The 19,157-nt window shown below is 37.4% G+C and overlaps 1 protein-coding gene and 3 long non-coding RNA genes across 8 annotated transcripts in view; 2 read left to right on the top strand and 2 right to left on the bottom strand.

Annotated features, from left to right (window-relative positions):
• The first annotated feature begins 5,216 nt into the window (after positions 1–5,216).
• Positions 5,217–8,289, top strand: LOC130547791 (uncharacterized). The gene is made up of 3 exons (XR_008961942.1): positions 5,217–5,360; positions 5,696–5,774; positions 5,877–8,289. It is a non-coding gene; the product is annotated as an uncharacterized LOC130547791 (long non-coding RNA).
• A 103-nt stretch (positions 8,290–8,392) lies between these two features.
• Positions 8,393–16,989, bottom strand: LOC130547790 (uncharacterized). The gene is made up of 3 exons (XR_008961941.1): positions 16,902–16,989; positions 16,468–16,790; positions 8,393–16,074 (listed from the first exon to the last, which is right to left on the bottom strand). It is a non-coding gene; the product is annotated as an uncharacterized LOC130547790 (long non-coding RNA).
• On the top strand, positions 16,655–18,339 carry LOC130547789 (uncharacterized). 2 transcript variants are annotated; one of them, XR_008961939.1, is made up of 4 exons: positions 16,655–16,765; positions 16,926–17,097; positions 18,000–18,116; positions 18,226–18,339. It is a non-coding gene; the product is annotated as an uncharacterized LOC130547789 (long non-coding RNA). The 2 variants fall into 2 exon arrangements; XR_008961940.1 differs by having other exon boundaries at positions 16,691–16,765; positions 16,929–17,097.
• stab2 (stabilin 2) overlaps positions 17,106–19,157 on the bottom strand; it is a 25,956-nt gene continuing 23,904 nt past the window's right edge. For all 4 annotated transcript variants that reach the window (XM_057324073.1, XM_057324075.1, XM_057324074.1 and 1 more), the window contains 6 exons: positions 19,014–19,120; positions 18,794–18,913; positions 18,556–18,705; positions 18,183–18,431; positions 18,010–18,108; positions 17,106–17,871 (listed from right to left, as the gene is read on the bottom strand). In XM_057324073.1, the coding sequence (XP_057180056.1) occupies positions 17,815–17,871; positions 18,010–18,108; positions 18,183–18,431; positions 18,556–18,705; positions 18,794–18,913; positions 19,014–19,120 (782 nt within the window). In that variant the 3' untranslated portion in view covers positions 17,106–17,814. The remainder of the gene's footprint in view (positions 17,872–18,009; positions 18,109–18,182; positions 18,432–18,555; positions 18,706–18,793; positions 18,914–19,013; positions 19,121–19,157) is intronic.

Raw genomic sequence — 19,157 nt, 5'->3', positions numbered from 1 at the left:
AAAACGCCAGCAGCTCTCTGAGGAATGTGATGGTTTACATTTGTATAGCGCTGCTTGCACATTTATGATTTTTACCCCAATTGCCTCCAATAGCAAAGCAATAACTACCTTATAATGCCAACTAGTACATTTTTGAGAGAGAAGAAGAGGGTATTTTGTTTTGTATTGTTCTGTATCCTTTTGATTGCATACTTTACCCGCTCTTTTGTTTTGGGGCAATTAACAGAGACCATAGCCTATGTGCGCCCCAGTCATACAGCACCAGATTATCATAGACACATAAATCAAAATATGTTTCAGATAAATGTGATGATATAAAGTCAGACGACTTTTGCGTTAAAACTTAACGTTAGAGAACTTTGTTGCGACACCTTTTCAAGGATGCCCCCCTTTTACACTTCGCAGCGTGGAGGGCGACGGAGCGCATGTTAAGCAGCTCGGGGGTCGCGCGCTGGCCGTGCCTCATTAAAGGGTGACAATGGTAGGGGCATTCCAAGAATGCGGGTGCTTTTCAATCTCTCCCTCTTTAGATGCGTCGAGACGTTGCGCCAAGCACTGACAAGGCGGAGACGACCCTCCTCCTTAATGATAAATACGGGTTAGTTTATAAACATTCTTCAATTGAAATTTATGGCATGTGTTTTTAAAATGTGTGGAGAGCTTGTAATGTACATTAGTGGATGCAAATGGAGTTCCAGCATTCTGTTAAATCTCAACGTCTGAAATTGTTGACATTGCATTTGTGTTTCACTTTGCAAGCTGCTTAATGTTCAGTTCCTTCCTAATTATTTACCCTCGATCTGATTTTACTTGCATTCAGTATGTTGTTGATGAGACTTTGTCTATAAAAAAAATAAAATCTGTCTTTATTCATGTAGTTGTAGAAATGGGCCTCTTTCTTTGTGCTTTTAAAGTGAGTGAATTCTCATTCATCATTCACAGACTAAATTCGCTTAACAATACTGAAGTGAAATTTCTTCACGTTTTTATCATACGCCATGATACCAGCTTTGTTAGTAAGTAACAGAGATTAAACAGAGACGGCTGTCAGAAGAACAGGTGGTCCGTATGCGTGTCCACTAACTGTACAAAAAAGTTTAGTTTAAAAGGGCAAGAATGCAACAAATTCAAAACATGTCAGACATCCCTGTTTGACTATAAAACATTGCATGGTCTCTTCAGTGACCAAACTGAAATTGCACCTAAATAAACATGTCCCGTGTTTTTGTATTATGGTGTGCATACTGTAACATGCATTTTGTACCTGTGTATGTGCAAGTAACCTTGAAAGGGCGTATCAGGAGTTGACGGGACACAGAACACTCTGCACCTCCTTATCAGAGGCCTGGTACCAACCGGAGTCCATCCCCGAGAGAAAAACATCCCCCATGTGTGTGTGTGTGTGAGAGAGAGAGAAAGAGAGAGTTTGATTGAGTAACTATCTATGATCCAGATGAGTCTTTTTTCCTGATCTCCCGCTGACAGTAACACTCTCCACAAATCTCACCTCTTTTTCATTCCAAACCACTTCAGGTTTAATGTGTTTTAAACCTCCCACATTTCAAACAGACAGCGGGTTGAAACAGCAGCTTTGCTCAACACGAAAGTGTCAAATTTATATACAAAAATATATAAAGTAATATATTCATAAGGAATGGTCACTTCTCATATATTATAAGAAAATACAGGCACTTGGCTAAAGTATATGGAAATGAATTGTTTAATATATTGCATTATATTTTCCAGTATATTCACGTATATTTTTATTGTAAAGGGTATATTGTTTGATTAAAACTCTTATCCTCGTATGGTTCTCAAAATGATCCAAAAACACAAACATCTATCATTAGTAATCCAAGTAATCCAAATGACGCTTGTGGGTTAATAAATGTCTTCTAAAGTAAAATGATTAAGTGTGTGTGAAAAAACAATTGTGAGAAAACGATTTCTGAGCTTTTTAGCAAACAACACATTCTTTATCAAGCAGTAAATTCATGTATGCCGGCATGTCACCTGCATGTTGTTTATAACATTTAAATGTAAACAAATCTGCTATTTTGAGGCAAGCGACGAAATAAGAGATTCTTGATGGAACTATATTATTTTATTATTTTAACATATTGGCTGCTAGTGACATTTAAAATAGTGATGTTTTGTGAGATGCTGTCAAGACTTCAGGCTAACCATGCCAAGAATAGGTTACAAGCTCATAAACTCCAAAACGAAACAATCAGTATGTAGGTGCCAAGACATGACCTTTGACCCCAAGAATTTTATCAGTCAGCTCCTGCTCTGATACCCCGTAATCTGTGGATTATCTCAGAATGCTACTGTAAAGCCCCATAGCGAGGCTGATGGAGCTAACACAGGATCAACACCAGCCTTCCCAATGACGAGAAGCTTGACAATGTGGCTCCATTGTTGGGTTGGGTTGGGTCACCTTTGAAAGGAGGATGCAGTTGTTTTGGGCTATTTTTACGAGGCGAATACGACCCGATGGGAGCGCTCAGCGCAGTTAAGACTTCAAGCCTACGCCAATTCAAGAAGGTCACAGGAGGAAGGAAAGACCGGGACGAAGCGGAAGAAGCCGATTTCTCTAGCTCCAGACATCATTAGTCAGATGCAGAGATGTTCTGTATTCACAGTGTGGGAGTGGCACAGGAAGCTGCCAACAGGAGCTTCCCCAGAAACGGTTGCAGGGCGATCCCTGTGTTTCTATAGGAGGAAATGGGAAGTGTGGGCGTGGGTCTGCCTGAAGCAACTTCCAGTCTGCTGCTTTGAGGTAACACGCAGTGAACGGGGAACTCACGTAAGACACATCCATCAAAAGAGACCACAGAGTCTACACGGATCAAAGAGCTAAGAAATGCTCTCATTTACATATGATCAGCAATATCTGTTTTCTGCAGAGATGATATAAATGCGAATCTCAGATCTTTGAGGTCACATCTGAAAAAAAAGAGAAATCATAAATAATAGGCTAATAAAATACATTTTAAAGACCATTATGCATTGTGACATTATCGTTAGTTGAGCACCGTCCCCCTCAAACACACACACAAATGATTACTATAATGATTTTTTTTAAATGTTCACAAATGTACAGTGTTGTTTTACTTAAAGGGATATTTCACCACCAAATCAAAATTTCCCCATGTTTTACTCACCCTCAAGGAATCCCGGAAAAACAAGCCTCTGGTTCACGTGCATTCGAGCTAGACATCGAGTTAGACATCAACGTTAATAGCGCTGTTGGTGGTGAAGAATCCCTTTAAATTGCAATATTATTAAATTTCTTTACCTTTGACAGTAATGAAAATGTTTTTTTATTTTTACCTTAAATAAGTTAAAGAAAATATTTTGGTAATACAAATTATTTAACAATGCAAAAAAGTGTTTTTAATACAGCCTTTTATTGCACTTCAAAATCACAATCACATATTAGGACTTTATTATATTTATTGGTTTATTTTAGACAATAATGATATAATAAAATAATGACAGTTTACATTATAGAGAAATGGAAAGAGTAGAGAGGTTAAGAGTTTGCCAGCCCCCTTGGGACATTATGGAAAGGAAGGGTGGGCTGGGGGATAGATGGTAGACACAGGAATCGTTGAGGTAAGCAGCTATTTATATGACACCATTAGCTTCTCCATTGCTGGTACAGCCACACGCTGAACTGTTGTTAGGAAGATCTCATCAAAGTAATGTTCCTAGCGGGTGTAAAATAGCCTTTAAATCTTTACACCGTGGAAATACTTCCATTCCACACACATATATTTGTCTCAGTTTTACACATTCCACCTCTGGGAAATCTCTCTCTATCTTTCTCTCTTTTGCAGTGAGCGTGCTCTGATTAGTTCTAGCGAATAATCTAGAATGCCTGTCTTTTGTGATACTGTGGATTCTTTCATCAAAGGCATCCTTTTGACAGATCTTCCTTTGAAATACAACGCATTCCCACAAACAAATCTCTCCCACTATCCACTGACCCTGAGATCTATGTGTGGAATTCTCTCCTCATTTATCTGTGTGAGGTCTGTTCTCTTTATATATCTGTTTGTTTAATTTCCTGATCCTGATAATGTTGCTTTCTGAATTGCATGATATGTAAGTGTTATGTAAATAAACTACAATCTGAGCAGATATGACTGCATGTGTTTTCATTAATGATGAATTTAACCACAACTTGTGAAAAGTGTTGAAATATGAAGCATCACATAGGCCCTAAAGGCACATTTGGCCTTTTATTATTTTTTTGAAGTGAGGCCATGGCTGCTGAACATTTGACATCAAGTATAATCTTGTTAAGGTTCTTTACCCATATAAAACAAAGAAATTTCCACAATGCAAAACAAACTTAGCTCTTCTTATCCTACTAATAGGTTCATTTCTGGGTCAGAAAAATAAGAAATATTAGCTGGCCTTCAACGTTAATTTTAAGACAAGATCCATAAGCTATAACCACTATATATTGATGTTTTAGTACCGTTTATTTGTCATATTATTAATCAATTGTAAGTCGTCTTGGATAAAAACATCTGTTCATATAAACATAAATTTAGAAACTGCAATTGCGTGACTTGTCCACAAGATGGCATGTTTCGTCTGCTTATATTTGGCAGCATTGTTTATGTTGTTATTGTTTATATCATTCAACAATGAAGAAATACAACGTAAGCCTGCAGTTTGGGGCTTCCTTAAATCCAGCTCCTAAAGAGAGACTGCAAATAAAATCTTCTTTAAGAGTGAGAAACTTGTGAGAAATGTTGCTCATTCTGGTTTTTTTGGACAGATAAGAGGCGTCTCTTTAGAAACGCTACAACAAGCTATTTAGACTTTACATGCATGCATTCCTTTTCATATCTTTGTTCACCATTCCAACTGTTACAACAAGATGGCATTTTTCCCTTGTTTGTTTTTGGCTGTATTGTGTTTATTGTCTATGTAAATTATTCAACAATGATGAAACCGTAATAAACCTGCGGTATGGCTGCCTGTAATGCTTTATTATATCGTTTTTATTTGCTGATTGTATATATATATATTTATTATTAAAACGATTATATATTTTAATATTTGGGGAGTGTGTGACCAACAAGAGTCTAGAAAGTAGTATTCTCTTTATCGAATTGGTTATTTGCCATAAAGGGTGGGGCATAGTTTTACACCGTTTGGAGGAGGGGCGTGGAATTGTTAAAGGGCGGGGCCAACTGCATTTCAGGAAGAGAGCGTCAGCTGGAAGGCGTCGTTATGTTTACTAATAAAGTTATTTGTGCTGTCAGCGGTTATATATTTATCTTCATCGTTTCATAGAATGTCTGTAAACACCACAGGAGACAGTGTCCACCATAAAGGTATTTAATTGAGTAATCGAAACAGTATAGTCGTTGTATATATTTGAAGAAAGTTTATTGCTGCTCAATGTTATTTCACACCTTGAAATAAAACGTTTTCAGACTCTGCGAAGCACACACCCATTTATCTGTACAAAGACCTTCGTGAAAGCATATTATTGTGTGCCTGTAATCTTCATCTTACGAAATGCTGTGTTTTATTTTCCTCTGCATCACTGCAGCATATCACTGAAAGTGTTTAAGGCTTATTTGATTTTCAAATGATCAAATGTAAGAACAAACATGTTACCTTTTTATCTTAAAGTATGATGTTGTTGACACATTATGTTTTACAGGCTCTTTATTTCTGCATGATCAGGCCTGATAGAAAATCACCCTGAGTGATGACAACTGCAAAGCATGGTGGAGGGACGGGTGAGCACATGATCAACTTTTACGTTTTTATTTAGTATTTTGAGAGCGAGCAATGGTCATCTTTTCCATTTTGTTTCTTTATGCATCACACCCATACTTCAGATAATCCCTGCAGTCATGAAAGATGGAAAGGATGATACTGTTTGTCATCTGACTGTTTGCAAACCAGGTTTGTTACTTATTCCAACCTGGACAAGGGAAGTTCCAATGAAAGAAGCTTCACCTTCTGAAAGGAACCTTTCAGCATGATCCAAAACCACCTGCAGTTTAAGAAATATGTTTACTTCATTCCATTCTTCCCTTCTGAAGACAAAGTTTGTATACACAGCCTGTACGGCTGACAAATGCTAAATGCTCACCGGCTGAAATCGTACAAAAATATTTTTCTCTGCTTAAAGTGTACCATTTGCATTTTCCAGAAATCCCTGCATGCAAACCAAAAGCCTATCATAATTTCTTATAATTTATTTCTGTATGTTGTAAAAAGTAATTAACATAGCCATTAAGTACCATTTAGCAAAGTAATACTTTATTTACAAAAATGTTTGCAATTAAACTAATACAAAGTGCTAGCATTGGATTCAGTAGGCTACACAATGTTTATGTATGTTTTATGTTTTCTTGTGATTAGAGATTAGAGTCATTTTCAAACAAAGTTAATGTATTTCTCAAATGCAAACACAAATTTGTGTGAACTATGAACGATTGTGTGCAAAAAAATGAAAACTCTCCAATACAAACAATACAGCACACCCTACTTGCAGGCACGTGCAGAGGGGGGTGCTTTGGGGTCTTGAGCCCAGGCCCCTTTTCTTCCTCGAGAGAAAGTGCCCTTTTTCTGGGATTTTTTTATTAATGGATGCAATTAATAATTTATTAATACGCAATTTTGTGCGTATGTGTTTCTATTTGCGTACGGCTTTCCCTGGCAAACCATTAGAAAATGTCTGGTCAGGTTGGGAAATGTTGAGAGTTGCGATGCCTTTCTCCCATCCGCGTCTCCACGCAGGCGCGCAGCCGCACATAGCGCGCACGCGCAGCACAGCTGTGCGTGTAGCACGTTTGGCACATCAGGCAGAGAGCCGCAGAAATGAAGACCTCCCTCCTTTCCAGTAGCTTTTGTCTTGCTGTGGAGGTGAGTGGTGATGAACAGACTACATGTGCTTTCGAATTCACATCTAATTATCCAAAAGACAAACTGCAAATATTGTTTGGCTAACATCCATCACGTATGAGCTAATGAGTAAGCTAATAGCTAAAGTTTCGCTAAGGCTGAGGCAGTATATCATTGGCATACATGCTAACTTGATGGAGAAACGACAGCTGAATACAGTCAAATTAATAACTTCATCAGAATCGCCTCATTGATATGTAAACCAGGCATTAAGTAATTAAGTGCTAACTTGCATACATTTGTCAGGCAATTCAGATGAACAGGATAAACAAAATAACTAAAGCATACCACCAGTTATTAGTTAATATGGCTTTCATCAAGAGTCTTTTCCCTTAAAATGTTATGTTTACATATGCAGATATATATGCCTCTTGTTTTGGATAATTTAGAAGAAATCTACAGAAGCAAACAGACGAGGGTATAGAAGGCTTAAAACAAACAACTTTATGTGTATTTTGGAAATGTCCTTTCCATTAGAGCAAAAGAAGACATGAAAGCAAAATAGACCAACATCTCAAAATGTCCTGCCTTAAACAATAACTTGATAAGTTTGATGTCAGACTCCTCATCTAATAACTATCCATTTTATATGTTGTGTATGCTGATAGATCTAAACAGCCCTCCCTCAAATGTGAAACAAAGTTCGTTACCATTAGTGTGTGTGTGTGCGCATGCGTGGTACAGTAAGTGTAATTATAGGTAATAATAATTAGTTAAGCAGCTGTATTTTTGTATTTTGTCAATCATTTTTTGCAGTGTGTTTTAATTATTTTTGCAGTTTTTTTCCTGTAAAATAACAAATTAGCACCAACTGCCTTTTTCAGTTTAATGTGAAGGTCATTGTTTTAATTATTTTGGTGTTATTGGGACACCAACAGTTTATTGGCGTGTGCAAAATAAACAAATTATTAGTGAAAATATGTCATTTTCCTTTGCGCAATCATTTATCCTAAATATATACTTGAAACTTTAGCATAGAAAATATACACAATGTGGCTTAGTTTCATGTTGTTGTCTGTTCTTGTGATAAAATTTGTGAATTCTACAGAAGACCATTATTGGAAAATGAAAGAATTGGGTGAGTGTGAGGGATTAAAAAAATAGTTATTTTAATATATTTAACATTTTGTTTGGAAAAAATTAAAACAAATATGAGAAGTGCCCTTTTTTCCACTTGAGCCCATGCCCCTCAAAATGTCTGTGCACGTCCCTGTTCATACGCCTTATTTTTAATCTGTGTTTGATACAGTTGTTATGTTATTTTTTGCAAAAAGTTAAATGTGTGTTCATGATTTTAATACTGAATATATCATATTGTACAATAAATACTATATTAATTTGTGTGATTGTAGTCCTTGCGTCGAGAGACTGTACTCAGTGGTACACAGGTTTGTTCAAATCTCACTGTTCTCAAAGTGTCTGGTGCATGGTGATGAAAAGTTATGTTTTTATTACCTTAGAATAAACCAGTTGTATCTACATAGGGAGCGGGCCTATCTACATGGAATTTGTTATGTTGCGCAGCCATGTTTTGTACAGTAAGCTCTAACGGACAAACAGCTCTACAGAGCGCGTTTCGTATATGTTGGTCTTCTTCGTGTGTTTTTTAGACGCAGCTTGCGTCATCACTGAGTTGAAGACGCACAAAGTAGTAAGTCGTAGTACGGAGAGAAGGAGGAGTAGTCGTCGTCGTCTAGCTGAAGCAATTGATTGTTCTGTCTTAGAAGTTTTGATAAAATGGAGGACCATGCGTATTGTGCACAAGAGCCGACAGAGCGTGAATCTCCGTCGTCAAAGAAGCGCAAACGTGATGCTGCCAGACGAATTAGAGACAAACGGCGGCAGAAATCCAGGATAAACATCGCTGTATCTATTACCAGATGGAAGGCACTGTTGAAAGACAAATGTTTTCAAGGCGACGCCGAAGTTGCCTGTTTTCTGCTAGACTTGTAAGATAATTCAACATTTTCAATGTTTCCACTTTTTCAATGTTTACCAAACAACTGTTTTGTTGAAACGGTAACGTTAGCATTTTATACAAATGGCCATATAACCTCAGAATAATAATGTTTTTCCGTCCCTGCGGTACGTACTCCGGTTGTTCCTGACTTTACAAATGGGGAGACAAACGTCTACTAACTTACACCTAACTGCCTATGTCACTGTCAGATCAAACGCTTTGAACAGCGTTGCTATTTACGATTAGCTAACTTTAGTTACTTCACTACTCTCAGCGTGTACTAGATAGCACGCAAGAAATATATCTAATTATTGAATTGTAACAGTAAATTTCGCAATAGAATACATGTTAAATGATTAATTAAGTTAATATATTGCCTTACTTTTTGTAAAGAAACATCGTTGCTTGTATCACTGCTATCCGCTGTCTCAGTAGACGACATCTTTTTTTACTGTTGCGGCCACCGTCGTACTTCGAAAGGGAGGGGTGAGCAAATGACTCAGAGATTCGTTGCAAAACTATAATACAACGCTAGTGGCCGCTGATTTTCAAGAACTGCACCTTTAAGTAAAGGGTTTTTTTCAGACAAGTTTTCAAATTTAGATTTGGCAATCTGCATCTTAGAACCATTATGTAGCAGAACATTATTTTTTTGTGTAAAGCAGATTAAGTGGCTCAGGAAATAAACACTCACTCAAAAATCTCCACTGAGCACTTAGCTCAATAGATGAATTCTATGGTGTTTGGAGGTCAGTCAGTTTATTCCCAGAGTTTTTCATTCAGAATTTAATGGATCACTACTGAGTTAGTGGCTCAAAAGTAACATGTTTGTCTTTGGTGCTCCAAAGTCCTGCAGTTTTTAAGGTTCACAAAAACTCACTCCAAAAAAAAATACTTTAGCAGTGCACAAGTGGCTCGGTTGAACGCTCGATTTGGATGACTGTGAGTCCTGATTCAAATCCTGTGAGTTTTAAAGTTCTCGATCATATAAAACACGAAGGATCGGTTATCTCGAAGGATAAATGTTTGCCTTCGATGCCTAAAACTTCTGGTTCAAACTCCCCCATTTTTAAAGTTCTTAATCATATAAAACACACTAACCACTCAAAAAATATCGGCAACACAGCCAGCTCATTGGCTCAAAGGATAAACGTTCGACTTCGGTGCCTAATACTCCTGGTTCAAATCCCCCGATTTATTCAAGTTCACAAACATGTAAAACACACGAACGCAAATCCTCATTCAAAAATTTTTTGGGCTCCATAGATAAACTTTGACTTCAATTCTTAAAAATCCCACAATTTTAAAATTCATAATAGTATAATACAATAAACCTCACTCAAAAAATTATTTGATGGTAAAGTGCCTTGTTCGGTGGCTCGATGGATAAACTTTCGACTTCAATTCTTAAAAGTTCTGGTTCGAATCCCATGATTTTAAAGTCCGTAATAATATAAACCTCACTCAAAAAATTCTTTTATGACCAACTGCTGCTTCGGTGGCTCAATGGATAAACTTTTGACATCAATTCTTAAAAGTCCTGGTTCAAATCCCACGATTTTAAAGTCCGTAATAATATAATACAATAAACCTCACTCAAAAAATTCTTTGGCGACCAACTGCAGGTTCGGTGGCTCGATGGATAAAATTTCGATTTCAATTCTTAAAAGTCCTGGTTCAAATCCCACGATTTTAAAGTCCGTAATAATATAATACAATAAACCTCACTCAAAAAATTATTTGGCAACCAACTTCTGGTTCGGTGGCTCGATGGATAAAATTTCGACTTCAATTCTTGAAAGTCCTGGTTCAATTCCCACGATTTTTTCAAGTTCTCAAATATATAACGTAATACACACAAACGCAAAACCTCACTCAAAAAAAATTCGGGGACATGCCGCAGGTTCAGTGGCTCGATGGATAAACTTTCGACTTCAAATCTTAAAAGTCCTTGTTCAAATCCCATGATTTTAAAGTTCATAATAATATAATACACTAAACCTCACTCACAAAATTATTTGATGACAAGTCGCCTTGTTCGGTGGCTAGATGGATAAACTTTCGACTTCAATTCTTAAAAGTTCTGGTTCAAATCTCACGATTTTAAAGTTCATAATAATATAAACACTAAACCTCACTCAAAAGATTTTGGCGACATGCCGCAGGTTCAGTTGCTCGATGGATAAACTTTCGACTTCAATTCTTAAAAGTCCTTGTTAAAATACCACGATTTTAAAGTTCATAATACTATAATACACTAAACCTCACTCAAAAACTTCTGTAACGACAAACCGCCTTGTTCGGTGGCTCAATGGATAAAATTTCGACTTCAGTTCTTGAAAGTCCTGGTTCAATTCCCACGATTTTTTCAAGTTCTCAAATATATAATGTAATACACACAAACGCAAAACCTCACTCAAAAAAAATTCGGGGACATGCCGCAGGTTCAGTGGCTCGATGGATAAACTTTCGACTTCAAATCTTAAAAGTCCTTGTTCAAATCCCACGATTTTAAAGTTCATAATAATATAATACACTAAACCTCACTCAAAAAATCTTAGCAACATGCTTGCAGGTTCAGTTGCTCGATGGATAAACTTTCGACTTCAATTCTTAAAAGTCCTTGTTCAAATCCCACGATTTTAAAGTTCATAATACTATAATACACTAAACCTCACTCAAAAACTTATTTGACGACAAGCCGCCTTGTTCGGTGGCTCGATGGATAAACTTTCGACTTCAATTCTTAAAAGTGCTGGTTCAAATCCCATGATTTTAAAGTTCATAATAATATAATACACTAAACCTCACTCAAAACCTTCTTTGACGACAAGCCACCTTGTTCGTAGGCTCGATGGATAAAATTTCGACTTCAATTCTTGAAAGTCCTGGTTCAATTCCCACGATTTTTTCAAGTTCTCAAATATATAACGTAATACACACAAACGCAAAACCTCACTCAAAAAAAATTCGGGGACATGCCGCAGGTTCAGTGGCTCGATGGATAAACTTTCGACTTCAAATCTTAAAAGTCCTTGTTCAAATCCCATGATTTTAAAGTTCATAATAATATAATACACTAAACCTCACTCACAAAATTATTTGATGACAAGTCGCCTTGTTCGGTGGCTAGATGGATAAACTTTCGACTTCAATTCTTAAAAGTTCTGGTTCAAATCTCACGATTTTAAAGTTCATAATAATATAAACACTAAACCTCACTCAAAAGATTTTGGCGACATGCCGCAGGTTCAGTTGCTCGATGGATAAACTTTCGACTTCAATTCTTAAAAGTCCTTGTTAAAATACCACGATTTTAAAGTTCATAATACTATAATACACTAAACCTCACTCAAAAACTTCTGTAACGACAAACCGCCTTGTTCGGTGGCTCAATGGATAAAATTTCGACTTCAGTTCTTGAAAGTCCTGGTTCAATTCCCACGATTTTTTCAAGTTCTCAAATATATAATGTAATACACACAAACGCAAAACCTCACTCAAAAAAAATTCGGGGACATGCCGCAGGTTCAGTGGCTCGATGGATAAACTTTCGACTTCAAATCTTAAAAGTCCTTGTTCAAATCCCACGATTTTAAAGTTCATAATAATATAATACACTAAACCTCACTCAAAAAATCTTAGCAACATGCTTGCAGGTTCAGTTGCTCGATGGATAAACTTTCGACTTCAATTCTTAAAAGTCCTTGTTCAAATCCCACGATTTTAAAGTTCATAATACTATAATACACTAAACCTCACTCAAAAACTTATTTGACGACAAGCCGCCTTGTTCGGTGGCTCGATGGATAAACTTTCGACTTCAATTCTTAAAAGTGCTGGTTCAAATCCCATGATTTTAAAGTTCATAATAATATAATACACTAAACCTCACTCAAAACCTTCTTTGACGACAAGCCACCTTGTTCGTAGGCTCGATGGATAAAATTTCGACTTCAATTCTTGAAAGTCCTGGTTCAATTCCCACGATTTTTTCAAGTTCTCAAATATATAACGTAATACACACAAACGCAAAACCTCACTCAAAAAAAATTCGGGGACATGCCGCAGGTTCAGTGGCTCGATGGATAAACTTTCGACTTCAAATCTTAAAAGTCCTTGTTCAAATCCCATGATTTTAAAGTTCATAATAATATAATACACTAAACCTCACTCACAAAATTATTTGATGACAAGTCGCCTTGTTCGGTGGCTAGATGGATAAACTTTCGACTTCAATTCTTAAAAGTTCTGGTTCAAATCTCACGATTTTAAAGTTCATAATAATATAAACACTAAACCTCACTCAAAAGATTTTGGCGACATGCCGCAGGTTCAGTTGCTCGATGGATAAACTTTCGACTTCAATTCTTAAAAGTCCTTGTTAAAATACCACGATTTTAAAGTTCATAATACTATAATACACTAAACCTCACTCAAAAACTTCTGTAACGACAAACCGCCTTGTTCGGTGGCTCAATGGATAAAATTTCGACTTCAGTTCTTGAAAGTCCTGGTTCAATTCCCACGATTTTTTCAAGTTCTCAAATATATAATGTAATACACACAAACGCAAAACCTCACTCAAAAAAAATTCGGGGACATGCCGCAGGTTCAGTGGCTCGATGGATAAACTTTCGACTTCAAATCTTAAAAGTCCTTGTTCAAATCCCACGATTTTAAAGTTCATAATAATATAATACACTAAACCTCACTCAAAAAATCTTAGCAACATGCTTGCAGGTTCAGTTGCTCGATGGATAAACTTTCGACTTCAATTCTTAAAAGTCCTTGTTCAAATCCCACGATTTTAAAGTTCATAATACTATAATACACTAAACCTCACTCAAAAACTTATTTGACGACAAGCCGCCTTGTTCGGTGGCTCGATGGATAAACTTTCGACTTCAATTCTTAAAAGTGCTGGTTCAAATCCCATGATTTTAAAGTTCATAATAATATAATACACTAAACCTCACTCAAAACCTTCTTTGACGACAAGCCACCTTGTTCGTAGGCTCGATGGATAAAATTTCGACTTCAATTCTTGAAAGTCCTGGTTCAATTCCCACGATTTTTTCAAGTTCTCAAATATATAACGTAATACACACAAACGCAAAACCTCACTCAAAAAAAATTCGGGGACATGCCGCAGGTTCAGTGGCTCGATGGATAAACTTTCGACTTCAAATCTTAAAAGTCCTTGTTCAAATCCCATGATTTTAAAGTTCATAATAATATAATACACTAAACCTCACTCACAAAATTATTTGATGACAAGTCGCCTTGTTCGGTGGCTAGATGGATAAACTTTCGACTTCAATTCTTAAAAGTTCTGGTTCAAATCTCACGATTTTAAAGTTCATAATAATATAAACACTAAACCTCACTCAAAAGATTTTGGCGACATGCCGCAGGTTCAGTTGCTCGATGGATAAACTTTCGACTTCAATTCTTAAAAGTCCTTGTTAAAATACCACGATTTTAAAGTTCATAATACTATAATACACTAAACCTCACTCAAAAACTTCTGTAACGACAAACCGCCTTGTTCGGTGGCTCAATGGATAAAATTTCGACTTCAGTTCTTGAAAGTCCTGGTTCAATTCCCACGATTTTTTCAAGTTCTCAAATATATAATGTAATACACACAAACGCAAAACCTCACTCAAAAAAAATTCGGGGACATGCCGCAGGTTCAGTGGCTCGATGGATAAACTTTCGACTTCAAATCTTAAAAGTCCTTGTTCAAATCCCACGATTTTAAAGTTCATAATAATATAATACACTAAACCTCACTCAAAAAATCTTAGCAACATGCTTGCAGGTTCAGTTGCTCGATGGATAAACTTTCGACTTCAATTCTTAAAAGTCCTTGTTCAAATCCCACGATTTTAAAGTTCATAATACTATAATACACTAAACCTCACTCAAAAACTTCTTTGACGACAAGCCGCCTTGTTCGGTGGCTCGATGGATAAACTTTCGACTTCAATTCTTAAAAGTCCTGGTTCAAATCTCACGATTTTGAAGTTCGTAATAATATAATGCACTAAACCTCACTCAAAATATTATTTGACGACAAGTCGCCTTGTTCGGTGGCTCGATGCATAAAATTTCGACTTCAATTCTTAAAAGTTCTGGTTCAAATCCCACGATTTTTTCAAGTTCTCAAATATATAATGTAATACACACAAACGCAAAACCTCACTCAAAAAAATTTGCCGACATGCCACAGGTTCAGTGGCTCGATGGATAAACTTTCGACTTCAAATCTTAAAAGTCCTTGTTCAAATCCCACGATTTTAAAGTTCATAATAATATAATACACTAAATCTCACTCAAAATTTTTAGCAACATGCCGCAGGTTCAGTGGCTCGATGGATAAACTTTTGACTTCAATTCTTAAAAGTCCTGGTTCAAATCCCACGATTTTAAGTTCATAATAATATAATACAATAAACCTCACTCAAAAACTTCTTTGCCGACAAGCCGCCTTGTTCGGTGGCTCGATGGATAAAATTTCGACTTCAGTTTTTAAAAGTTCTGGTTCAAATCCCACGATTTTTTCAAGTTCTCAAATATATAACGTAATACACACAAACGCAAAACCTCACTCAAAAAAAAATTGGCGACATGCCGCAGGTTCAGTGGCTTGTTTGATAAACTTTCGACTTCAATTCTTAAAAGTACTGGTTCAAATCCTGATTTTAAAGTTCGTAATAATATAAACACTAAACCTCACTCAAATTTTTTTTGCCATCAAGCTGCTGGTTCAGTAGCTTGGAGGTAAAAGCACAGACACTTGGATCAGGAACTCTGGGGCTCTAGGTTGGCAAGCTCCCTCTTATATAGTATTGACCTAAAAAAAAGACAAAATTACCAGGAGAATTGTCACAAAAGTGCAGGGCCAGTGGGTCAGGTGCTGTGAGCATTGTCTCTGGATCAGGAGGTTCAAGTCCAGCGGACTTGTAGTTTGGTTGCTCTGCATCTGATTGATTATGCATCTATGATGTAAAAAAAAGATAAAATTACCAGGAGAATTGTCACAAGAGTGCAGGGCCCAGTGGGTCAGGTGCTGTGAGCATTGTCTCTGGATCAGGAGGTCCAAGGTTCAAAGCCAGGTTATCGTAGTTTGGTTGCTCTGTATCTGATTGATTATGCATCTATGATGTAAAAAAAAAAGATAAAATTACCAGGAGAATTGTTGTAAATGTGCAGGACCCGGTGGCTCAGTGGTATGAGCACGATCCCTGGATCAGAATGTCCAGGGTTCAAAGCCAGGGGCATGTCCTGCACACAAAGGAAGACATGTGGGTGTAACACAAAGACAGTTGCTCGGAAAGCGGAATCCTGGGTAACAGGAAAGGCTGAAGGTGCGTGGAGAGATGAAGAAAAACCGGAGATGAAATGACAACAGGTGAGACCAAAAGAGCCAGAATCGAATGTGAGAATAGCGGCCACAATAAGTCGGAGTCTGAAGAGAAGAATGCCACACAGAAGGCACAGCAGAATCAGGAGCCTGTAAAAGAAAAAAAAAATTTTTTTTTCTAACTTACCGGACTCAAAAAATGATCTTGCTCTTTTTATTCTTCTCTCTCTCTCTCTCTCCTTACTCCTTTCTGCTCACTCACATGTACTGATTTCTCCACTTACTGTGTCAGGCTGCACCCTTTGTGAAGCCCCGCCCCTACGAAGGTGTAGACTCCTCCTCCTCACTTCAGGCATTGAGGCCCGGCTTCGGCACCATTCACATGCATGTTGACACCTGTGCTCGAACCTCAGATCTCTTGATCTCGGGCCGGTGTCCTTAACCGCGGAGCCACTGAACACTGCATGTTTGAACCAATTCTCCGGGTAATTTTGTCTTTTTTTTACATACCTGCGTCATATAAGAGAAACATTCGGGTATATTCGGGTTTTATCTGATTATTAACATTGTATATATTAGGCTATTTTAGAGATAGGGAAAAACAATCTCAAATCGTCTTACCTTGATATTGAATTGAATCCAAAGTAGCATGAGACAGAAGTGCACCCGTTCTTTCGAAACGCCCTCGCAGCACTTTGACGTCAGCACGTCGCACGGGCGGAGTCAGATTGCACAACAACCTTGGAGGTGGCGAAGTGTACACAGCGTTCACGTCTTCGTTGAACCAAGAGAATGAACGTCAAATTCAAATGCCCAGGTAAGAGAATTAATTCGTATACAACAGATTTTACAATAAATATATTACTTAAGATTAGCATCTATCCCGTCTTTTTTAAACATGTTTAAAGTCTCAGAAACGGCGTGTTAAACACGTGGCTGCATGAATGCTCTACACGAGATCAAGTCTTAATATCTAGCAATGTCTTAAATGCACTGAAGGCACGATTCAGTGAAAATAATATTTTACTCATAGTAAAATGTTTATCATCTGATCTGAAATATTCAAGCAATCAATTGCATTATTGTTCATTTTAAGATGTTAATTCAAGTATTTTATTATAGTAATAGATTAAACAATTCTGTAATTATTTATATTGATTTTATTGATTACTTGGTGTAGCCTTAATCCACTTATTGGGTGTGATTTTGCCTTGCTCCACTTTCTCACAGAAGAATTAATGTCACAGAGAAAGGGTTTTTTTATACATCAAGTTGCATATTTATTCTTGTCTGTAACACAACAGAATAGAGAAATGGTTAGTAACTCTGTGAATGACAAATATTTACACATGCAAACACTCTCACGTAAAAATATGCATACACAACCGCAGTACATTTAGATTTCACAGTGTAATTTTGGTATTTCACTGTCCCATCATTGTGAAATTGATCTTATGACGGCCTCTTGTGGTATTTGAGAGAACTGCACCATGATGTTTTACTACTGTGTCAGTATATGCTGGATGTGGTTATTTCAGCTATCCTGGAGCAGGTCATAGGAACCACTGGATATCACTTCATGCTTGTCTTCCTATTGCAAAAGATAAGAAAGACCTATTCCAATATGTGTACTATATGCTATAAAAATGGTGATGTAAAAGTCAAGCAGTGTTTCTCAGCATTTGAAGAGATATGAAATGCTGTTTGTTTTCGTGTTAGACTCACTGACCGTTGGTGCTTGGTCTTTGGGGGCAGGGGTGGATTCGTACACAGGATTACTGATGTTCGGGCTCGGTTCTGATGGGTTAACCTCAACTCCTTCATCCTCCTAAAAAGGTAATATATGAAAGTTATCAAATGTGTAAACGCACACTGAACACAAGCGTATGAGATGAGGCTCACCTTAAAGTAGTGGAACTGAAACGGCTTTGTTTTATGTGTGTAGAAATTGTATCCCACAAATCCGGCCGCTGCGATTAGGATGATGAGCACCAGGACACCAATGACCATTCCTGCCTTATGAGCCGGGTGGAGGGTTGGAGGGGGAAGCGGAGGAGCTTTCAACGGGCCCTGCAGGACATGGATGACCCCATTGGATGCAAAGATGTCATAGTCGATGACATACTGATCATTGATGTATCCCGAGGAGGTCTAAAGCAGAGAGTTAAGTGTCCAATTAAAATTCATCATCAATTTGACCACCGAGTGAGAATCCAAAGATAAGTATTTGAATTGAGTTTGAATTGGATTCAATGAATGTGAAATATATTCTTACCGCTGTCTGAGGATTCTGGAAATCAGGCACGCGGGTGATGGTCAGGCTTTGACCCAGTCGAGTCCTAATGTGGGTGATATTAATAAGTGCCTGCAATACCAAAGCCCTTCCATCCAGTAGATGATGCTCTATGTCTCTGCTGCTCAATGTCTGTTCAACACAAGATACATCAATATGAAAAAAGTCCAAATAATACACTGCAATTGGGTTAGGTGGGTGTGAACTATGTGGGAGTCACCTGGTTGCTATAGAGACCATTGTTGTCAGGTACAAACAGTGTGGACTGGATTGTAATGTTGCTTATGCGAGTCACAAACTCTTTTCCGGATGCAGAAGAACTTGAATAATTTTGGATTTGCTGCAGAACAAAGAGTAGATGGATACTTTTGAGTGCATTTTCAGAAGTCAACACATTCAGACTTCAATCTAAAACATTCATTCGAACAAGCGATACTTACAGAATAGAAGTTAGAGAAGGTTGGTGTGGTTGAGAGGACTTGCAGGAGGTTTCCTGTACATGAGTATCCATCACCAATGTAGCCAGTCTTACATTCGCACTTCACGTCTTGACACAACACACACCATTGACACAACCATAAACT

This window comes from Triplophysa rosa, linkage group LG24, assembly GCF_024868665.1.
Source record: "Triplophysa rosa linkage group LG24, Trosa_1v2, whole genome shotgun sequence".
In the NCBI taxonomy this organism is placed as follows: domain Eukaryota; kingdom Metazoa; phylum Chordata; class Actinopteri; order Cypriniformes; family Nemacheilidae; genus Triplophysa; species Triplophysa rosa.
This window is presented reverse-complemented; position numbering and strand designations above follow the sequence as displayed.